A 21069-nucleotide genomic window follows, 5' to 3' on the forward strand; every position below is an offset into this window, starting at 1 on the left:
TATAAATTTGTGGAGCTGAATAAGATCACTGAGGGAGAGCATATAGTTGAAAGGTAGAAATGATAGAAGGATTGAGCCCTGGGGCATTCCATTGTTAAAAATTGCATGAATGTGGTGTCTAATGGAAGCCAAAATGAAGAAAATTATTTCAAGGGGGAGGTGGTAATCAGTAGAATCAAATGCTGCTGATAGATCAAGTATGATGAAGATCTAATTTAACAGTGTGACTTTAGAGCAGTCAGGAGATAAGTGGCTTAAGAAATCAGCATATGTAAACAGTTTGTGAACTTGTTTTTTAGCTTTGTCAAAATTAATGCTTAAAAAGCATTGATTCTTAGAACATTTCCATGAGATCGAAGTCAATCTTTCACACTTAGTTATATAAAATACTTTTTCCCCTTAACAATCACCAGGCATTGCTTTTGTTTTTCTCTGTACCAAGTGTACTGTGACTCTTCATTCCTATGTAATTCCCTAGTAAAATCCTAGAATGTTTATAATGAAAGGAACTTGTGCACTTATTTAGTCTCACTTGAACTTATTTATTATTATATTTTATGCCTGAAATTTTACATCATTTGTTATTGTTTTTTAATTGTTTAATAAAGGAGGTATCTATTTTTTTCAAAAACAGAAATATGTTGGTGAAGTGTTTAACATTGTAAGTCAACAGTCAACAGCCAGGCCTGGATGCATTATCGCATTAGATCCCATTACCAAACTTGTAAGTATTCTTTTCCTGTCCACTTTGCTTTAGGCAAATAATATATATGTCAATTTACATTGGTATTTATTTACATTCAGCAGGGCAGAAAAACCCAACTGCTTCATGTTTTTCAAGAAGATTTCATTTTGAATAATCTTGAGAAGAAAAATTTGGGAAAACACAGACTATCTTCTGATGCAGGTAAAAAAGAATTTTTTTTTTTAATCTAATGAGAAATAAGATGTAGAGTATGTTAGGCAGTTAATAAAGATAATTTGATACAATATTTCCTAGCTATTTGAGGTTAAATTTTTCCTATGTACATTTGAGATATTTAATAGATATTGGTATCTTTTTATTATCAAAGCAATAACAGTGAAAAAATTAAAGGGATTTGTCAGTTATTTTTTTTAAAATGCATAATAGGCATGTTCTTTATCATTAATGTATGAGTACTCTTTGCATAGGAGGAGTCCGGGCCTAACTATGTGGATAATATTGACACCTAACCTTTTAGAAATCTACAATTTAAAGAATTAGGTTTAAACTTGAAGTTATAATTGCTGTCTTAATGAATACTTTTATAATTAAAGTTTTAAAAATAATATTAAACTCCTCCACCTAGTGTTAACTATCATTTTGCATAAAGGAAAACAGGACAAAGTAAAGCTAAAATATATTGGTTATCATTTTCAATTACAGAGCCAAACCAAACTCAAAAACTATTTACCAAGGAACTGTACAGTGGGTGCTTATTGTTTTAAAAGTCAGTTGTCATTCCTGCTGTATAGGATAGGAAACTATTATCTAGTCACTTGCGATGGAGGATAATGTGAGAAAAAGAATGTATATATACATGACTGAGGCACTTTGCTGTACAGTAGGAAATTGACAGAACTCTGTAAACCAACTATAATGGAAAAAATAAAAGTCATTTTTAAAAAGTCAGTTATCAAGCCTCAAGTTATATTAATAACTACATTCTGTATTCCAGATTATTTGTCTTTTGTACATTGTTTATTCACTTTTTTTCATGTTTCCTCATCTTTGATAAGTACTTTTTTGTTTTTTTTTTTATGTTGAATGTCTAATTTCTTACCACTGCTTTCTTAGTCTTCTATTGTTGTCCTTGAGAATGCATGAACTGTGAAAAAAATACTTATAGTGTTTTTATAACCCCTAAATACAATGATTGAAAGATATGAAAAAGGAGAAAAAAAGGATGTCAGGTACAGGATAAAGAGTTGTTTATATCAACAAAGTGTTATTTTTCCCTTTTTTGCATTAAAATATTAATACAAATTTTAAAATGTTAACAATCCAAGTCTCTAAGACTTTTTAAGGAAATTACTATGCTTAAGGTTGATTTTTGCTACACTCTTCATTCTAGTATTTTCTTTTCTGTGATTCTTCAATTTTTAACTTTTTCTCTTTAAGACTAAATAATTTTTCTAATTTTTCTTCAAATACTCAGGTAATTGTTACTGACTTTACCTCAGGAACTATTATTTTCATTATCAGAATTTCCAAAAAAATACCAAGGGACTATACTTTCATCTTATTTTGCTCTAGTGTCAAGAAAAAGGTGTTTTACAGATATTTTCATTATTGGAGCATTCTTTCTTGCTAATTAAAATGATCAGAGATAGATTGATTTCTGCTCTTTTTTTCTTATATTGTGATCTCTTATCCTTTCCTTTCTCTTAACTCTTAAAATGTAAATGCCTAACTCAGCCATGATATATTACTAAAGTTACTTTTTCATTTAGTCTCTTAAAACAATATGATTTAAGATATTTATGGTTATCCTTCTTTCCCAATTTTTTGGAAAACTTTTTTACTTTGCAAATTTCAAAAAGGACAAAACCATCACACTCTAATAATAGTTTCTCTGTGATTTTTTCACATTTCTATGATTTGTGTAGTTAATGTAATTTTTCTTCATATAATTTTATACATAATGCAGACCAGCTTATATAATTAACGAAACTTGAGTTAAAGTCCATCATTTGAAAAAGTTCATTTTTTTCAGGCAATGATTAACCACCGATTTTGTGATATATTTTAGATAGATACCTTGTTTTAGACTACTTTGAGCAACCTCTGTGCTGCTAAAATTGTGTGGCTTTCACTAAGAAAAAATTTCTTCAATAATATGTCGTATAATGAATATTTATATTTTGGTTCTTACAGACGTCTTTAATAGGTCATTCCCTTAGGAGTCTTATTTACTTTAAAATTTGGCAACACAGTGTTCATCATGACATGTTGAGTTAAAGTATCTATCACACAGTTCATATGCTTCAGAAATGATCTACAAGGAATTACCATCATGGCGCAGCAGAAATGAATCTGACTAGGAACCATGAGGTTGTGGGTTCGATCCCTGGCCTCACTCCATGGGTTAAGGATTTGGTGTTGCTGTGAACTGTGGTGTAGGTCGCAGACGTGGCTCGGATCTGGCGTTGCTGTGGCTGTGGCATATGCTGGCAGCAACAGCTCTGATCATACCCCTAGCCTGGGAACGTTCATATGCTTCAGGTGCAGCCCTAAAAAGACAAAAAGACCAAAAAAAAAAAGGCATGACCTAGTTAATCTGGTCTCATCTGTATGAACAATGTTACGGGTGATGACTATAATATGTAACTTTTTTAAGCTTGTCAATTCAATAATGAAATTTAACCATAGCATACATATAATTGTTAAAATTTTAAGGTAGTACAAATTCATGTGGTAAATAAAGTTGATTACATTCCACTTTGGAACTTTAAGAATTTTGAATTATTTAATTGGGTGTTTATTAAGTTATCTCATAATAATGTTGTACCAACAGGTAGCTCACCTAATGGATTTTCTGAAAAATTCTACCTAATTGTAATAGAGTGCACCCAAGATAACCGTTCAATGTTACACATGTGGAATTTGCACTTAAAGTCCATTCCTGTCTCATTGGGTGAGTTTTGTAGTTTTATTTAACCTTAAGCTTAAATTTAAAAATTATATATGGTTAGATAATTTTGTGGATATTTTTAAAAAATTATTCTCATTAAGAAAGGGTATTTGTAGTGTTTTTCTGCTAAAGAAATTCTGATTTTTTTGCTGTGAAGGATCATAACATGTTTACTTCATCTTTTATAAGACAGGTTTTGTTTGTTTTTTTGTTTTTGTTTTTGTTTTTATTTTGCTTTTTACGCCACACTGCAGGCCACACTGTGGCATATGGAAATTCCCAGACTAGGGGGCCAATTGGACCTATCTATAGCTGTTGGCCTATGCCACAGCCATAGCAACAGAGGATCCGAGATGCATCTGTGACCTACACCACAGCTCATAGCAATGCTGGATCCTTAACCCACTGAGTGAGGTCAGGGATCAGGCATCCTCACGGATCCTAGTTGGATTTGTTACCACTGAGACATGATGGGAACTCCTGTAAGACAGTTTTGAATTGTAAAATGAAGCAATTACAATGTTTATAGTGTTTCCCTCTTACTTTTTGGTTCTTTTATGTTATATAGATGAAAATGTAGATACAAAAATATCTGAAGCAGTTTGGCAGCCAGAAGAACATTATTCTTCTTCTCCAGAGAAGATCTTATCCCCTTTTTCACAGAAGTATCAGGCTTGCAGAGCAAATCTTCAGAGTACCAGCAAGTTGACTCTGTCTTCAGAAATGGTTTATAGCCAAGAGTTGCATTTGCCAGAAGGAGTTGAGATAATAAGTGTTAAGCCATCAGCAGGTTTGTAATTTTTTGTTGTTACTGTCTTTTGTCTTTTTAGGGCCGCACCAGTGGCATATGGAAGTTCCCAGATCCAAGCTGCAGCTGCCACAGCAACACAGGATCTAAGCCGCATCTGCGACCTACACTGCACCTCACGGCAACACGGGATCCTTAACCCACTAAGCAGGGGCCAGGTGAACCCGCTTCCACATGGATACTAGTTGGGTTCATTAACCACGGAGCCATGATGGGAAGTCCCATGTTTGTAAATTTTTTGAGGAGAGCAACCAAACTTTGTAATACCTGAGTGCTTACTGTGTATTTAAAAATAAAAGAATGTATACACGCATGTGTGACTGGGTAACCTTGCTGTACAATAGAAAATTGGCAGAACACTGTAAACCAGCTATGATGGAAAAAATAAAAATCATTTAAAAAATAGAGGCCACTCCTGCTTTTTAAATCCACACAGAAGCAGATATGGAAAGAATATCTTTAATTAACCTAAATTAAAATTTAAAATTTTAAATTTCCCATAACGTTCTCTGTCATTTGTCAGCCAGTTTTAGTCTTAAATATTGATTTCTAAAACAAGTTTTTATTACTCTTTTGTGGAGACCAAGTGAAAGTTTCCAGGGAGATAATAATGGGGTTGTACCTTATTTCCCAGCTTGGATAATACTGGTTGTTCTGCCTGGAGCTGTGTGCTGTAAAGGATTCCAAGTGTGTGGTTCTTGATGCATATTTATCATCTTATCCTAGGGCAGTGGTTCTCAAAATATGGTCCCCAGAATAGTGGCATCAGCATTGTTTGGTCACTTATTAGAAATAAAAGTTCTTGGACCATACCCTAGACTTACTGAATCACACACTGTGGGGTGGAGCCAGCAGTCTTGTTTTGGCAAGCCTTCCAGGTGATTCCAATATACATAAAATCAAGAGTCACTGTTCTAGGGTATCAAGAAAACCAACACAAAAATCCATCTTTTTATCACTTAATTCTTTCATTTTCAGAGTCACACTGTGGGTTTTTGGTCTTTTCTTCTTATCTATCTTTTTTTTTTAACTGATTACTTTGAGTATTTTTCAGTTTACCATGTTATCAGGTACTTAATATTTTCTAATTGCAGAAGTTAGTGGGAACATTAACAGTGTTCTGATAATTTTTACATTCTGGATTTTTTTTTTTGTATTTTAATGAAAGAAAAATCAATACAAGGAAAATGAAAGCTTGAAACAGTAAGACTAGTATTGACACAATTTTAAGAGCTGTTGTCCTTAGCCAGACCAGTGTAATCTTCATTATTGAATTCTAATGTTAAAAAGTATATGACGGGAGTTCCCATCATGGCTCAGCAGTTAACAAACCCGACTAGTATCCATAAGAACACGGGTTTGATTCCTGGCCTTGCTCAGGGGTTAAGGATCCCGTGTTGCCATAGCTGTGGTGTAGGTTGCAGCCACAGCTCGGATCTGGTGTTGCTGTGGCCATGACGTAGGCCAGCGGCTACAGCTCTGATTGGACCCCTAGCCTGGGAGCCTCCATATGCTGTGGGTGCGGCCCTAAAAAGACCACATACACACACACCAAAAGTATATGACGAATGTGAGAGAAGCTGAAGACATCTCTAAAAACAATCATCTTTAACTTTGGTGCAAGTTGAGTTTAGGAGAAAAAAAGAAGTCCTACTGCAAAAGAAGAAATTTGTTTTGTTTGGCAGAAGAGTAGCATGTGGCAAAAGCTTTTTTCGTAGTCTTGAGAAAAAAATTTTTTTTAAACCAAGACTTTTGGGAAAGGTAACCTCTTTATCTCTCTTCAGCTTAGAGAAACTAATGGACAATGTTAATTATATACTTGAGAACCTAAAAAAAGTATTAAATTAGGTTGAAATCTGCTTTTAAAGTATAATAAATGTTCTGTATAACATTTATTTATTTATTTATTTATTTATTTATTTATTTATTGTCTTTTTGCCTTTTCTAGGGCCGCTTCTGCGGCATATGGAGGTTCCCAGGCTAGGGGTCTAATCGGAGCTGTAGCCACTGGCCTACGCCAGAGCCACAGCAACTCGGGATCCGAGCCACATCTGCTACCTACACCACAGCTCACGGCAACGCCGTATCGTTAACCCACTGAGCAAGGGCAGGGATCGAACCCGCAACCTTATGGTTCCTAGACGGATTCGTTAACCACTGCGCCATGACGGGAACTCCTGTATAACATTTTTGTATTATGATTAGCAGTTTATATTCAGTAGGTTAGGGTAGAGATTGGTAAACTAATGGTTACCTACCTGTTTTGTAAATAAGTTTGGAACATAAGCCACACTTATTTGTCCACTTTTGTGTATGGCTGCTTTTGTTCTAGTTGACAGAGTTGAATAGTTACAACTGAGACTCAAAGTCTAGTAAAACCTAATAATTATTCTTTAGCCCTTAAAGAAACAGTTTGCTGACCCCTGATTTAGGAAAGTAAGAGTTATGTAATTTCATTAAGCCCAAGGAAACATTATATACCACTTAGGAATCTTCTCAGCATCATTTATATGAAATATACTTCAATGTGGAGGACCTATTTTGGCTCTTAGGTAAACCTAAGCCATTCACAAAATTGTATTGAAAAATATCATATAGGAGGAGCCAGTGGAAATTGACAGATTTTTTAAAATGTACTGATATCTTTAGTGTGAGATTTATAATAATATGTAACGCTAGCAAAGAGTTGTGAAAAGACTGCTAGGTTGAAATCCAGGACTAGAATTTAGGTTTTCTAATTCCGCCTTAGTCTAGCTATTTGATTTAGACATAAGACACTTTACACATTTAGTCAAGAGTCCTTACCTATAATGTGCAAGAATCGAACTTAATTATCTCAGAGTTCTCTTTCAGCTTTAGGTTTTGGTAAAACATGTCCTTTCTGATGTCATTAAAGCTTCTTACTAATCTTGTTGACCCTTAAACTAAATATTGACTGTCATGTTGTTAATACTAGTTCATAAAAAGACTAAAACCCTTAGTACATGAAAATAGGTATATTTAACCAAAGTTGACATTTTGTTAATGAATTATTTTTTTTTATTTTAGGACATCTGAGTTCTTCTTCCATATATCCTATATGCAGTGCTCCTTATCTATTGGCAACTTCATGCTCAGATGAGAAAGTAAGATTCTGGAGATGCAGAGTAACAGAAGGAGAATCTGCCACATCAAAGAATGGAGAAATGGATCTTATATACATTTGGGAAGAATGGCCATTACTTATTGAAGATGGACTGCAGAGCAATAGTAGTATAACTGTACCTGGTAGGCCTGTAGAAGTCAGTTGTGCACACACAAATCGTTTAGCAGTAGCATATAAGCAGCCAGCATCTAATAGTAGATCTTCTCAGGACTTTGTGATGCATGTAAGTATTTTTGAATGTGAGTCTACAGGAGGTTCATGTTGGGTCCTTGAACAAACAATTCATTTAGATGAGTTAAATACAGTTTTGGATTCTGGCATCAGTATCGATAGCAATTTAGTGGCCTATAATAAACAAGAAGTATACCTAGCCAGTAAAGAGAATATCACATCAAACACAAAGCATTTAGTTCACTTAGATTGGATGTCTAGAGAAGATGGTTCTCATATTCTGACTGTAGGAATTGGATCAAAACTTTTTATGTATGGACCCCTGGCTGGCAAGGTACAAGAACAGACTGGTATGGAAAGCCTGGCATTTCCTCTCTGGGAGGGTACTAAAGTTGTGCCTATTTCTAAATTTGTACTGTTACGAAGTGTGGACCTGGTTTCTTCTGTAGAAGGTTCTCCACCTTTTCCTGTTTCTTTATCATGGGTCCGGGATGGCATCTTGGTGGTAGGAATGGATTGTGAAATGCATGTATATTCCCAGTGGCAGCCACCTTCTAAGCAAGAACCTGTTACAACTGATTCATACAGTGGAAGTACACCATCTATAATAAGTTTAATAAAGCAGAGTAACTCATCAAGTTCTGGGTTACATCCTCCAAAGAAAGCTCTGACTCGATCAATGACCAGTCTTGCTCAGAAAATCTGTGGAAAGAAAACTGCACTTGATCCTTCTGTGGATATGGAAGATTCAGGTCTTTTTGAAGCAGCTCATGTTCTTTCACCAACTTTACCTCAGTACCATCCTTTGCAGCTTTTGGAACTCATGGATCTTGGCAAAGTTCGGAGAGCAAAGGCCATCTTGTCACATCTTGTCAAGTGCATTGCTGGGGAAGTTGTGGCTCTGAATGAAGCTGAATCTAATCATGAGCGCCGCCTTAGGTCTCTCACCATTAGTGCCAGTGGAAGTACTACCAGAGACCCCCAGGCATTCAACAAGAGTGAAAATACAGATTATACAGAAATTGATTCTGTCCCTCCACTTCCTTTATATGCCTTACTTGCAGCAGATGATGACAATTGTTACTCATCCTTGGAGAAATCTGGTAATCAGAGTACCTTAAATAACTCAAAACAGTTGTCAAAAGAAAATTATGATGAGCTTTTTCAGATCTCAGCTTTAACAACTGATAGTCATGTGTTAGAGACAGAAGAAGCAAATACAAAGCCCAAGGTTATTGACCTTTCACAATACAGTCCAACTTACTTTGGTCCTGAGCATGCTCAGGTTCTTTCTGGCCATTTACTTCATTCTAGTTTGCCAGGACTCAGCCGGATGGAGCAGATGTCTTTGATGGCTTTAGCAGATACAATTGCAACTACCAGCACTGATATTGGAGAAAGCAGAGACAGAAGCCAAGGTAAAACTAAATTGGGTATAGGAGTAAAGAGAAAACTGATGATATTTTCCCCCTTTTTTTCACGGAAAAAAAATCTTAAATAATTCCTTTAAAAATGGTAGCCATGAAGGTTTTTGCATTCAGCATTGTTGCCTTCACAGTAGTTTTAACTTGAATATGTACTATTGATCCCATAAATCATAGTACTTTGAGAAAGTGCACAAAGATGCATTATGCCAAGTCATTTTGACCTGTCTACTTAATGATGTTAAAACGCCAGCTGATTGCTTGTTGGTCATGAATTGTGGCATGAAATACTACTAGAAGATATTATTTTTAATATGACTATATTAAGGTGTTTTACGGTTTTAACCATTTAAAGTAAAAATCAGGCCCTCCCGCCGTACAGCCATTTCTTCCAGTGTTAGCAATTCTTGGAATGGGTATATGACTTGAATCAATATGGAAAATACTATATATAATATGTACTGTAGAGAAGATTAAACTATTTTAAAATTCAGTCACATTTTAATTTAAATATTCATATTGGAGGTCATATTTTAAAAAGTCAAATATCTGGAGTCAATTCATTCTCTTATTACTTTTTTAAATTATTTAACTATACAACTATTTTCTGTAATGTATAATTGTACAGAAAAAAGAAATATTAGATAATATTTTCACTGATAATTTTGTCATTTTCACAGTGTTTTGTCCCTGTATTTGATGCCGTGACATATGCTGCTTGCCAGAATTATTGTGTTTTGCTGACAAAACAGGTTTTTATAAGTAAAAATACTTTTTTTTTTCTTTTTTATAGGTGGAGAAACTCTTGATGAATGTGGCTTAAAATTTCTTTTGGCTGTTAGACTTCATACTTTTCTTACAACTTCTCTTCCCGCTTATCGAGCTCAACTACTTCACCAAGGTAACTTTCTTAGTAATCTATTAAAAGGAAATAAGGAGAGTAGAAGAGGGGCTTTAGAACATTTAAGTTTGTTTTTGCCCACATATGCCAATGATGACATATTTGACACATTCTGAATTTCCTTCATTTATTTTAAAAATACTTACTTTCACCTCATTTCTTTGCTTAAAAATACTCAAGTATTTTTAGTAGATGGAAACTAATGAAGAAATGGAAATTGGGCAATTGGATATTATGTATATGTTTTCAAATGCATTTTATGTTAAAAACCAGTTAACATTGTTTCATTCTTCTAATTTCTTAAATTTTCTCTTCTTTTTTTTGACACCTATCTAAAATCATTTTTCCCCAGAATTTGAATGCCATTTTTATTTTTACAAAATAAGAGTGCAGAACACAGAAGATAAAAATCTATTCACCCATAAAACTGCTGTTAACATTGATATGTATTCAGATATTAGTTTAATAGTATTTCAGATACATTATTGTTAGTCAGGACTCCCAAAGTAACAAATACTTTACTTAAATTTAAGGTAACTTAAAACAATATATTTACTGGCTCAGTGTCTAGCAAGTTCATGAGATAGAGGTAGCTTCCAGGATTATTGGATCTAAAGGTTTAAACAATGTTTTGGGGACTCTACAGGTTAGCCTCTGCTCACTGGTCTCTGTTTTCTCTTTTCCTTTCTGTCTCTGTTTCTCTTTTTGCTTCTTCCTTCCTCTCATTTTGCATTTAGCTTTGGATAAGGGTCCATCCATGTTGCTAAAAATGCCACTATTTCATTCCTTTTAATGGCTGAGCAATATTCCATTGTGTATGTGTACCACATCTTCTTGATCCACTCTGTTGATGGCCATTTAGGTTGTTTCCATGTCTTGGCTGTTGAAGAGAGTGCTGCAGTGAACATCGGAGTACATGTGTCTTTTCAAGTCATGGTTTTCTCAGAATAGATGCCCAGGAGTGAGAGTGCTGGATCAAATGGTAGTTCTATTTTTGGTTTTCTGAGGCATCTCCACACTGTTTTCCACAGTGGTTGCACCAGTTTACAATCCCACCAACAGTGTGATAGGGTTCCTTTTTCTCCACTCCCTCTCCAGCACCTATTGTTTGTAGACGTTTTGATGATGGCCATTCTGGCTGGTGTCAGGTGGTACCTCAGAGTGGTTTTGATTTGCATCTCTCTAATAATGAGTGATGTTGAACATCTTTGCATGTGTTTTTTGGCCATCCATATGTCTTCTTTGGAGAATTGTCTGTTTAGATCTGCCCATTTTTTGATGGGTTTGTTTGTTTTTTTGGTATGGAGCTGCAGAAGTTGTTTATAAATTTTGGAGATTAATCCCTTGTCAGTCGATTCATTTGCAGAGATTTTCCCCATTCTATGCGTTGTCTTTTTGTTTTGTTTAGGGTTTCCTTTGCTGTGCAAAAACTTTGATGTTTAATTAGGTCCCATTTGTTTATTTTTGTTTTTATTGTCAATAGTCTAAGAGGTGGATCTGAGAAGATGTTGCTGTAGTTTATGTCAGAGAGTGGCCTGTTTTCCTCTAAGAGTTTGATAGTGTCTGGTCTTATATCTAGGTCTTACAGTTTCTTTATTTCCAAAGTCTTGGGTATAGTGGGAATTTCATATTCCTTGGCACTTTATATTAAGTTAAAAATTGGAGGGAGTTCCCATGGTGGCTCAACGGTTAATGAACCTGAGTAGCATCCATGAGGATGAGGGTTCGATCCCAGGCCTCGCTCAGCGGGTTAAGGATTCAGCATTGTGGTGAGCTGTAGTGTATGTCACAGACGCGGCTCTGATCGAACATTGCTGTGGCTCTGGTGTAGGCTGGCGGCTACAGCTCCAATTGGATCCCTAGCCTGGAACCTCCATATGCCACAGATGCAGACTTAAAAAGACAAAAAGACAAAAAAAAATTTGAGTTTGTATGTTCGTGTAAGTCAAAGCCACATCTTATAGGCATTTACCTCATCTGGTAATACTAAGCAAAGTGTAATGTGAAGAGACAAAATAGAAATTGAACGTTAAATACCACATGTGCAGGCCAGTAGGTTCAGAGTCTTGCTGGTGTAAATGATGCCTTATAAGTATAAAACATATTATTAATATGATATAGGTAATAAAAATTATTATGTGCTAGGTACCATCCCAAAGCTTTAAGTATATTATTTCTTTTAATCTTCACAACAATAAGATAGGTGCCATAATTAGTCATATTTTATGTTGAAGGAAATTGAATTGAGACCAATTTGCTTAAAGTTATATAGTTAATTAGCATACTAGAACTAGAATTTAATTTACACATTCTGATCTCAGAGTTTTTGCAGTCTGTTCTGTTCACCATCTGTATTGTCTCCTTTATGCTTTTTAATTCCATAGAATTAAATCCATACAACAAATGTTGACCAAAGGAGGTCAGACATACCACAGAACAGAAATACCTAGCAGAGTAGCATTTTCCCATAGCACTTTTCATATTTTTTAAAAAATATATTTTTAATTATAGAAAATACATGCTCGTTGTAGAAAATACTGATGTGATTGAGTTGGTTAGAGAAGCAGGCAAAAAAGATAAATAACATGTATTCCCTCCAACCCCAAATACTTAATTATAACTGTGAGTCTTCTGTAAACTTTTAGGCTTTCTTATTGCTCATATGAAACATACATTTCTGATAATCACAATATAATCATGTTTATATTTCTCACAAACATTATTTTTGACATTTCTTCAGGCCTGTCTACTAGTCATTTTGCCTGGGCGTTTCATTCTGTAGCAGAAGAAGAACTGCTGAACATGTTGCCAGCGATGCAGAAAGATGATCCCACATGGTCTGAACTTAGAGCTATGGGTGTGGGCTGGTGGGTCCGGAATACCCGCATATTACGCAAATGCATAGAAAAGGTAAGTGTTTTATTTGTGTGTAAAAGTGAATTAATATATTTTTCATGTTTCTTTAACTGATATTCCATATTTCCTTTCCTGTTACTCTTTTTGTAAAGCAGTAAAATGTTTTAAAGTAGTCTTTATCTTTCAAAATAGCATGCTGATATAATTTTTAAAATTTATATATGTGTGTGTGTATGTATTTCTTTTTTTTTAGGACCACATCTGCGGCATAAAGAGGTTTCTGGGCTAGGGTCAAATCCAAGTTGCAGCTGCTGGCCTTTACCACATCCCACAGCAATGTCAGATCTGAGCCACATCCTCGACCTTCACAGCAGCTCACGGCAACAACACGCTGAGCAAGGCCAGGAATCGAACTTGCATCCTCATGGATACTAGGTGGATTCTTAACCTGCTTAGCCACAGTGGGAACTTCTGAAATTTGTATTTTAATTCTTAAATTGCTAGTTGACATATTTGTTTAGTAGTATATGCCTGGTTTTTACAAAATAATATGTATATACACATTTAAGACAATGAAATAGTACAAAAGAGCTTGTAATGAAAAGCATAGTCCTGTTCCCACCTCTCTGTAACCTTAGGAGCCACGATCATGATTACTTTTGTAATTATAAAATAAAAGGCAAATAAATGTATGTATATGTGCATGCATTCGTACACATTTTTAAAAATTTATTAAACATTTAAGTAGAGAATTGTGTATAAGAGAAAGTATTTGTTCAGTTAAAAACTTCCTGTGAAATTTTGACCAATATTTTCTAATTATAGGTAGCCAAAGCAGCCTTTTATAAAAAGAATGATCCTTTAGATGCTGCCATTTTTTACCTTGCCATGAAAAAGAAAGCCGTGATTTGGGGATTATATAGGTAGGTGATAAAACTGCTTCAAAATGAAAAACTTTTCATAAAGAATAAATGTATGAAGTAAAGGTTTGACTCATATTGGTTCTTAGTTATTTTTGTACTTGAGAGATGTGAAAGAAGCCCAGGTGTCTTACAGATAAGAAGAATCTCGATGAGATCACTTTAGTTTTTTTAGGTTTATCAGTCCAGAAAAACCTTTTTTTCTTATTTTTATAACTTCTCATGATGTTCCTATGGAACAGAGAACTAAACCAGAAACTTGGTGTGGAGTGGGGAAGAAAATGAATTTGTGAAATCTGTAAAATGCATTATCCTCTGCCCTAATAAGAGATCATAGACCAGGCTATCCCTCCAAACTACCCTGTTCCTAAGGGCTCTGACCCCATCTTGAACTAGGGTCATTTGGAAATTTTCTTTTTCATTTGTCTTCCGCTAGACTTGGTGAACATGATTACCACTATTTTTATTACTGTTTATTTTGGATTCAGTTCTAGGTGTATCCATATGAACAGCAGCCTTTGGGGAAAAATCCTGGTATTAAATCGATTTTCTGAGCGACTAGATTTTAGGATTATTTTGATGTAGAAACTTAGATTTTGATCATCGAAGTCATCCTCAGGTGGGCAGTAGGGGTAAAGGTGATTAAGTTTAAATGGTAAAAGAGCAAAGAGGTTAGTAAAATTATATATTTTGCATGGGTTTAAAAATAATTTCTCACAGTGCTGTTAATACAGTTTTTGTATTTTTGAAAGAAATTTTTCCAGTAATCTCTGAAATGCATATGAAAAAGTAAATGTTTACTATAAATGCTCTTTACTCAAAAAGGAGATGAAATTTATGAGCTAGTAAATGTTTGAGTCTTAACTTTTAAGTTGACTAACTTTGTGAAATGATTCTGATATAGAAACATTGTGTTCCAAAATTTTCATGCTTTCTTTTTCCTTTATAGATCCCAAAAAGACTCTAAGATGACCCAGTTCTTTGGACACAATTTCGAGGATGAGAGATGGCGCAAAGCAGCTTTAAAGAATGCTTTTTCTTTGTTAGGAAAACAAAGATTTGAACATTCTGCCGCATTCTTTCTTTTAGCTGGTTGCCTCAGAGATGCAATTGAGGTAATAAGTGATTTTTTAAAAAAAATAGCATTATCATCCTTTTAAATTCTTTATGGCTTAAATTTTTATTTTTTTAATTTCAACATAAGTGTACTGGAAATACACAGAGATTAATGCCTAAAGTAACTGGTAATATTTAATAGTGACTTTAAAATTTTGTCATTTAGCTTGAATGATATTTATACAGAATTAAAACTAACCAGGTTGTGTTGACTAATAGAGATAGGTAGTTGATGTGACTCTTAAGAATATTTATGGGAGTTCCCATCTTGGTACAGCAGAAATGAATCCAACTAGGAACCATGAGATTGCAGGTTCAATCCGTGGCTCTGCTCAGTGGGTTAAGGATCCGGCATTGCTGTGAGCTGTGGTGTAGGTCATAGACGTGGCTTGGAATCGGTGTTGCTGTGGCTCTGGCATGGGCCAGCAACAACAGCTCCGATTAGACCCCTGGCCTGGGAACTTCCATTTGCCATGGGTGCAGCCCTAAAAAGACCCAAAAAATATTTTTGAACAGACTTCAAAATAAAAAATTTGGGAGTTCCTGTTGTGGTTCAGCGGTAATAGTATCCACAAGGATGGGGGTTCGATCCCTGGCCTCGCTCAGTGGGTTAAGGATCCAGCATTGCCATGAGCTGTGGTGTAGCTCACAGATGTGGCTCAGATCCCACGTTGCTGTGGCCATGGCATAGGCTGGGAGCTGCAGCTTTCATTCAGCCCCTAGACTGGGAACTTCCATATGCTGTAACAACAACCGTAAAAAGCAAAAAAAAAAAAAAAAAAAATTAAAAATACATGTAAAAAATTTGTCCTACACTATAAACATATTTGAACCAATGATTGGCTTCTGTGTTAGTTGATGGAACTTGCAGCTTTTTTATTCCTTTTTTTTTTTTTGTCTTTTTAGGGCCACACCTGTGGCATATATAAGTTCCCAGGCTAGGAATCCAACCAGAGCTACAGCTGCCGGCCTATGCAACACAGCAACATGGGATGCAAGCTGCATTTGTGAACTATACCACAGCTCACAATAATGCCAGATCCTCAACCCACTGAGCAAGGCCATATAAGTGATTTGAAATAGCTTTTTGATTTGGAAACACTATAGCCTGCTGAGGTGGATAAGGAAAAGTTAAAAGCTCAGAAATAAAACATAACATGTCATTTGAGGAGTTCTTCCCTGGAGGCCTAATGGTTTAGGATCCAGCATTGTCACTACAGTGGGGTAGGTTCGATCCCTGGCCTGAGAACTTCTGCATGCTGTGGGCATGGCCAAAAAAGAAAAAAAAACCTCAGCAAAATACGTCATTTGAATAGATGCTACTAAGAATTACTCAGTATTTCCTCATTAGGCTAATTCTTTTTGCAAATATATATTTAGTACTAGCAGGTAGATTAACATAAATGTTGTCAAGTAGATTTGCTGAAGCAAGCAGCCTATGTTTGTTATTATCCTTGTTCACTAATTTCACATATTAATAATCCTTTGTGTTTGTCAGTTATTAGTGAGTCAGTTGAGTTTACCTTAAGGCAAAAGATATCGTTGCTTATTTATAAGCAATATTTCTTTTTTTTGAAGGTATGTCTTGAGAAACTGAATGACATTCAGTTGGCTCTTGTAATAGCAAGACTCTATGAGTCTGAATTTGATACATCTGCAACATATAAGTCTATTTTACGTAAAAAAGTTTTGGGAATTGATTCTCCTGTCAGTGAACTTAATTTGTTGAATATAAATGTGCATTATGATCCTTTTCTTCGGAGCATGGCATATTGGATTTTGGAAGACTACAGTAGTGCTCTGGAAACATTAATAAAGCAACCAAGCAGAGAATATGATGGTAAGCTCCACTTCTAAGATGTTAACGATGGGGAGTTTTGTTAGTGTTTGCTACGTTTAGAACATACTGTTGGGTGCCAGGATAATACAAAGTAATTTGAAGACATGGTCTAAGACTTTATGGGTTATTTGGGTATTTTTACTCCAGAAAAGAAAATCCTTTGAAAAGCAAGGACTTTGGATTTTCTGTTTTTATGCAATTGATGTATTGAAAATTTTCTGTTTTTATGAAATTCATGTATTGAACATTGATTTACCAACATTTGACTATAAATGTTTGGAAGAAAAAAATAGTGATAGACCAGGGAGAGAGAAATGGTTAGATATAATTTTAAGGTTGACTAGGTAGGACTGGATTGGATATGGAATGTGAAAACAATGAAAGTCAAGGTTAACTTCTGGTTTTTTAGTGGATATATGATATAGGGAAGGCCAGGAAAATATATTGGAGAGTGTTGCTTTTTTTTTTTTTTTTTATCTTTTCTGGGGCTGCACCCGTGGCATATGGAGGTTCCCAGGCTAGGGGTCTAATTGGAGCTGCAGCTGCCGGCCTACACCACAGCTCACAGCAACACCGGATCCTTAACCCACTGATCCAGGCCAGGGATCGAACCTGCAACTCATGGTTCCTAGTCAGATTTGTTTCCACTGTGCCACAACAGGAACTCCGAGAGTATTGCTTTAGAGAGAGGAGACTTCTCAGATAAGGTGACCTTTGAAATGAGACCTAATTATAATGAGTGGTAATCAGTCAAGGCAAAAATAGCTGGGTAAAGAGTGGTTTTTATACCATGGGCATACTAAAAAGGCCTTGAGGCAAGAATATGTATATTTAAATATAATGTAGGCCTTCAAATATAGTATTCTAGATTTACAAGATGAAGTTGGGACTGGAAATAGAGATGTGCAAAGTGTCCACATATAGATAGTGTTTAAAACCATGGGACTGTAGGAATTCACTCAGGGAATATAGATAGAAAAGAAGTTAAGTACTGAACTCTAGGACACTCAGCATTTAAAAATAGAGAAGATGAACAAGACCCAGCAAAAATCAGACTGACTGAGAAGGGGTGTCCAGGAAGGTAGGAGAAAAAGAACCAAGAGTGTAGGTATTTTAAAATATCTTAGATTGTTATTTGAAGAGATGTGAAATCAGCATAACCTTTGTTTTCCTACTGTGTTAGGAAACTTTAATTACGAATGTCTTCTTGTCTATTTGATGCCATATTTTAGTGTAGTCTCAAATTTTTCTCACAAGACTGGGTAGATGAAGGTGCCATAGTAGAGAAAACAGGCTGTAGTACAACACTTGAACAATTTTTATTGGCTCATAAAATGAATTTACTTTCAGATCAAATCATGATGTCAGCCTGTAATCCTGCAGTTTTTAATTTCTACAATTATCTAAGAACACATCCTCTTTTGCTGAGACGTCATTTTGGATCATCTAATGCATTTTCCACACACATGAGTTTAACAGGAAGAAATGGACTGGCAGGAACAATTAATTTAAGTGAAAGAAGATTATTTTTTACTACTGCCAGTGCTCATTTAAAAGCTGGCTGCCCCATGCTGGCTTTGGAAGTATTATCAAAGATGCCAAAAGTCGTCAAAAAAACGAAACCTTTTTGTAGAACTTCTAGTTTTCTGGATACTAGTAAAGTCTGTTCTCCTTCTTCTCCATTGAAAATGGATGCAAGGGACGATAAGGCTTCTGCTCTTGATTGGTCACAGTCACTGATGAATGGCTTTGGATCTTCCTCAGAAGGTTCCTCGGAGAAGCAGTCAAATTCCACTCTTTCTTTTGACTGGAGCCAACCAAGTATTGTATTTCAGGATGACTCTTTAGAATTAAAATGGGACAGTGACAATGATGAAGAAAATGAGGATCTCCCTCTTTCAATGAAAGAACTAAAACCTTTACAGAGAAACATAGGAATGAAATTAGATGAAACAAGTTCTAATTACACAGAATCTCTCAGCACAATAGATGAAAATGATGTTTTAAATCCATCAGAAGATATAATTGCAGTTCAATTAAAATTTAGAGCATGTTTAAAGATTCTTACAGTAGAACTTCGTACTTTATCTACTGGCTATGAAATAGATGGTGGAAAATTGCGATACCAACTGTACCACTGGCTTGAAAAAGAGGTGATAGCTCTTCAGAGAACTTGTGACTATTGTTCAGATCCTGAAGAATTACAGTCTGCATTTGGTGAAAATGGAGATGCATATGGATTAAATGAAGATGCTGAAGATTTGCTTCATCAAACAAAAATGAAACAATTGAGAGAAAATTTTCAAGAAAAAAGGCAGTGGCTTTTGAAATACCAGTCACTCTTGAGGATGTTTCTTAGTTACTGTATATTGCATGGATCCCATGGTGGGGGACTTGCATCTGTGAGAATGGAATTGATTTTGCTTTTACAAGAATCTCAGCAGGTATGTAACTGGTACATGTAAAGGTACATGATAATCAGTCAAAATAGTACTTGTATGAAAAACAGTTTTTGAGCTTGCTTTTTTAGTTTTTAAATATTAAAATTGTTCATTTTGGGAGTTCCCGTCTTGGCGCAGTGGAAACGAATCCGACTAGGAACCACGAGGTTGCAGGTTCAATCCCTGGCCTCACTCAGTGGGTTAAGGATCCAGCATTGCCGTGAACTGTGGTGGAGGTCACAGATGCGGCTCGGATCTGGCATTGCTGAGGCTCAGGCGTAGGTCAGCAGCTATAGCTCCAATTAGACCCCTAGCCTGGGAACCTCCATATGCCAAGGGTGTGGCCCTAAAAGGACAAAAGACAAAAATAAATAAATAAAATAAAATAAAATTGTTGATTTTCTTTATTATAGGTGCTTTAAGGAATGCTCTTTTTTGTGTGGTGCTTCATATTTTGAATTTCTAGAGTTGTGAATGTGTTGTGGTTTAATGACAATATAGTATCAGATCCTCAGACCTGCTTAATTCATATTAAACATTCTTACACTTTGTGAGGTGATGAACTTATCCTTATGACAAGAAAGTTTTGTCCCATCATTTTTCATTGTAATTGTGGAATGCTGACTTCCTTCGGTTTCTTCTAACTCTATAAAAGTTTCTGTTATGCTTTTATTTTTAATTGTTCTCAAATTTTTCAAAGAGACCTCTGAATTACTTAAGTACTGGATTATAACTATAAATAATTAACATTTTTTCCCTTTATTTTTAAGGAAACACCTGAACCAATATTTCCCAGCCCTCTGTCAGAACAAACCTCAGTGCCTCTCCTCTTCGCTTGTACAGCCAGTGCCAAAACAGTAGTTGCCAATCCTCTATTGCACCTTAGTAACCTAACCCATGATATTCTTCATGCTATAATAAAGTTTGATTCACCACCCCATCCTGATATCCAAAGCAATAAAGTAAGTATGCTTGGTTTTAGACATTTATCTGTATACTATGATAAAACTTAAAGATAAGTGTTAAGGCTTTTGTTTTGTTTTGTTTTGTTTTATGGCCTCATCCGTGGTATATGGAAGTTCCCAGGCTAGGGAGCTGCAGCTGCTGGCCTACGCCATAGCCACAGCAATGTGGGATCCCAAGCTAGGTCTGTGACCTACACGACAGCTCACAGCAAGGCCAAGGATTGAACCCCTATCCTCATGGATCCTAGTCGGGTTTGTTAATCGCTGAGCCATGAAGGGAACTCCAAGATAAGTGTTAGGGCTTTTTATAAACAATTTAAACATTAGACTATACATAATGTTGTTATTTTATCAAGTTTATATTGATTTTTACCTAGTTTATACTGATTTTAGTCAAAGAAAAACTTCTGATTATAGGCCTGGCTCATCTTACTTGTATTACTTATACCCTTCAATTTTTAATTTTTACTTCGTCTTATTTAACTACTTCGTTAAGGTAAGGAGTAATAGGTGTGTATGCACATATGTGAGTAATTCTTCAGCGGTATACTTAGCTAAATAGCTGATTGTTTTTAGAGACAGAAACTTAATATTGTGTAAAAAGTACTAGTATGTTAGTATCTTTTTTTCTCTTCATATTCTGTCATCTGATTCCCTCCTACCAATAGCATGCTATTTCCATTTTCTTCTTGTCTAATGGTGACCTCTCCTACATTTTTACCCTCTTGTATAAACTTTGTTTTCTGTACTGCTCACATTACATATTATATATTATACAGTTAGGTGTATGATTTTCTTTAGATTGTGCTCATTTTAACTAAACTTT

The 21069-nt window shown here is 35.4% G+C and overlaps 1 protein-coding gene across 8 annotated transcripts in view; it reads left to right on the plus strand.

Annotated features, from left to right (window-relative positions):
- DMXL1 (Dmx like 1) overlaps positions 1-21069 on the plus strand; it is a 144176-nt gene that overhangs the window by 49392 nt on the left and 73715 nt on the right. For 7 of the 8 annotated variants that reach the window (XR_007134574.1, XR_007134573.1, XM_047778479.1 and 4 more), the window contains exons 14-25: positions 635-724; positions 805-907; positions 3540-3659; positions 4225-4446; positions 7513-9198; positions 9998-10105; positions 12846-13015; positions 13787-13884; positions 14831-14996; positions 16576-16837; positions 18188-19281; positions 20049-20240. Coding sequence is in view for 6 of the 8 variants with exons in the window: in XM_047778479.1 (XP_047634435.1) it covers positions 635-724; positions 805-907; positions 3540-3659; positions 4225-4446; positions 7513-9198; positions 9998-10105; positions 12846-13015; positions 13787-13884; positions 14831-14996; positions 16576-16837; positions 18188-19281; positions 20049-20240 (4311 nt within the window). In the remaining 2 variants the exon portion in view is untranslated. The remainder of the gene's footprint in view (positions 1-634; positions 725-804; positions 908-3539; positions 3660-4224; positions 4447-7512; positions 9199-9997; positions 10106-12845; positions 13016-13786; positions 13885-14830; positions 14997-16575; positions 16838-18187; positions 19282-20048; positions 20241-21069) is intronic. The other variant, XM_047778475.1, reaches the window with a different exon arrangement.

Source organism: Phacochoerus africanus, chromosome 4 (genome assembly GCF_016906955.1).
Source record: "Phacochoerus africanus isolate WHEZ1 chromosome 4, ROS_Pafr_v1, whole genome shotgun sequence".
Classification (NCBI taxonomy): domain Eukaryota; kingdom Metazoa; phylum Chordata; class Mammalia; order Artiodactyla; family Suidae; genus Phacochoerus; species Phacochoerus africanus.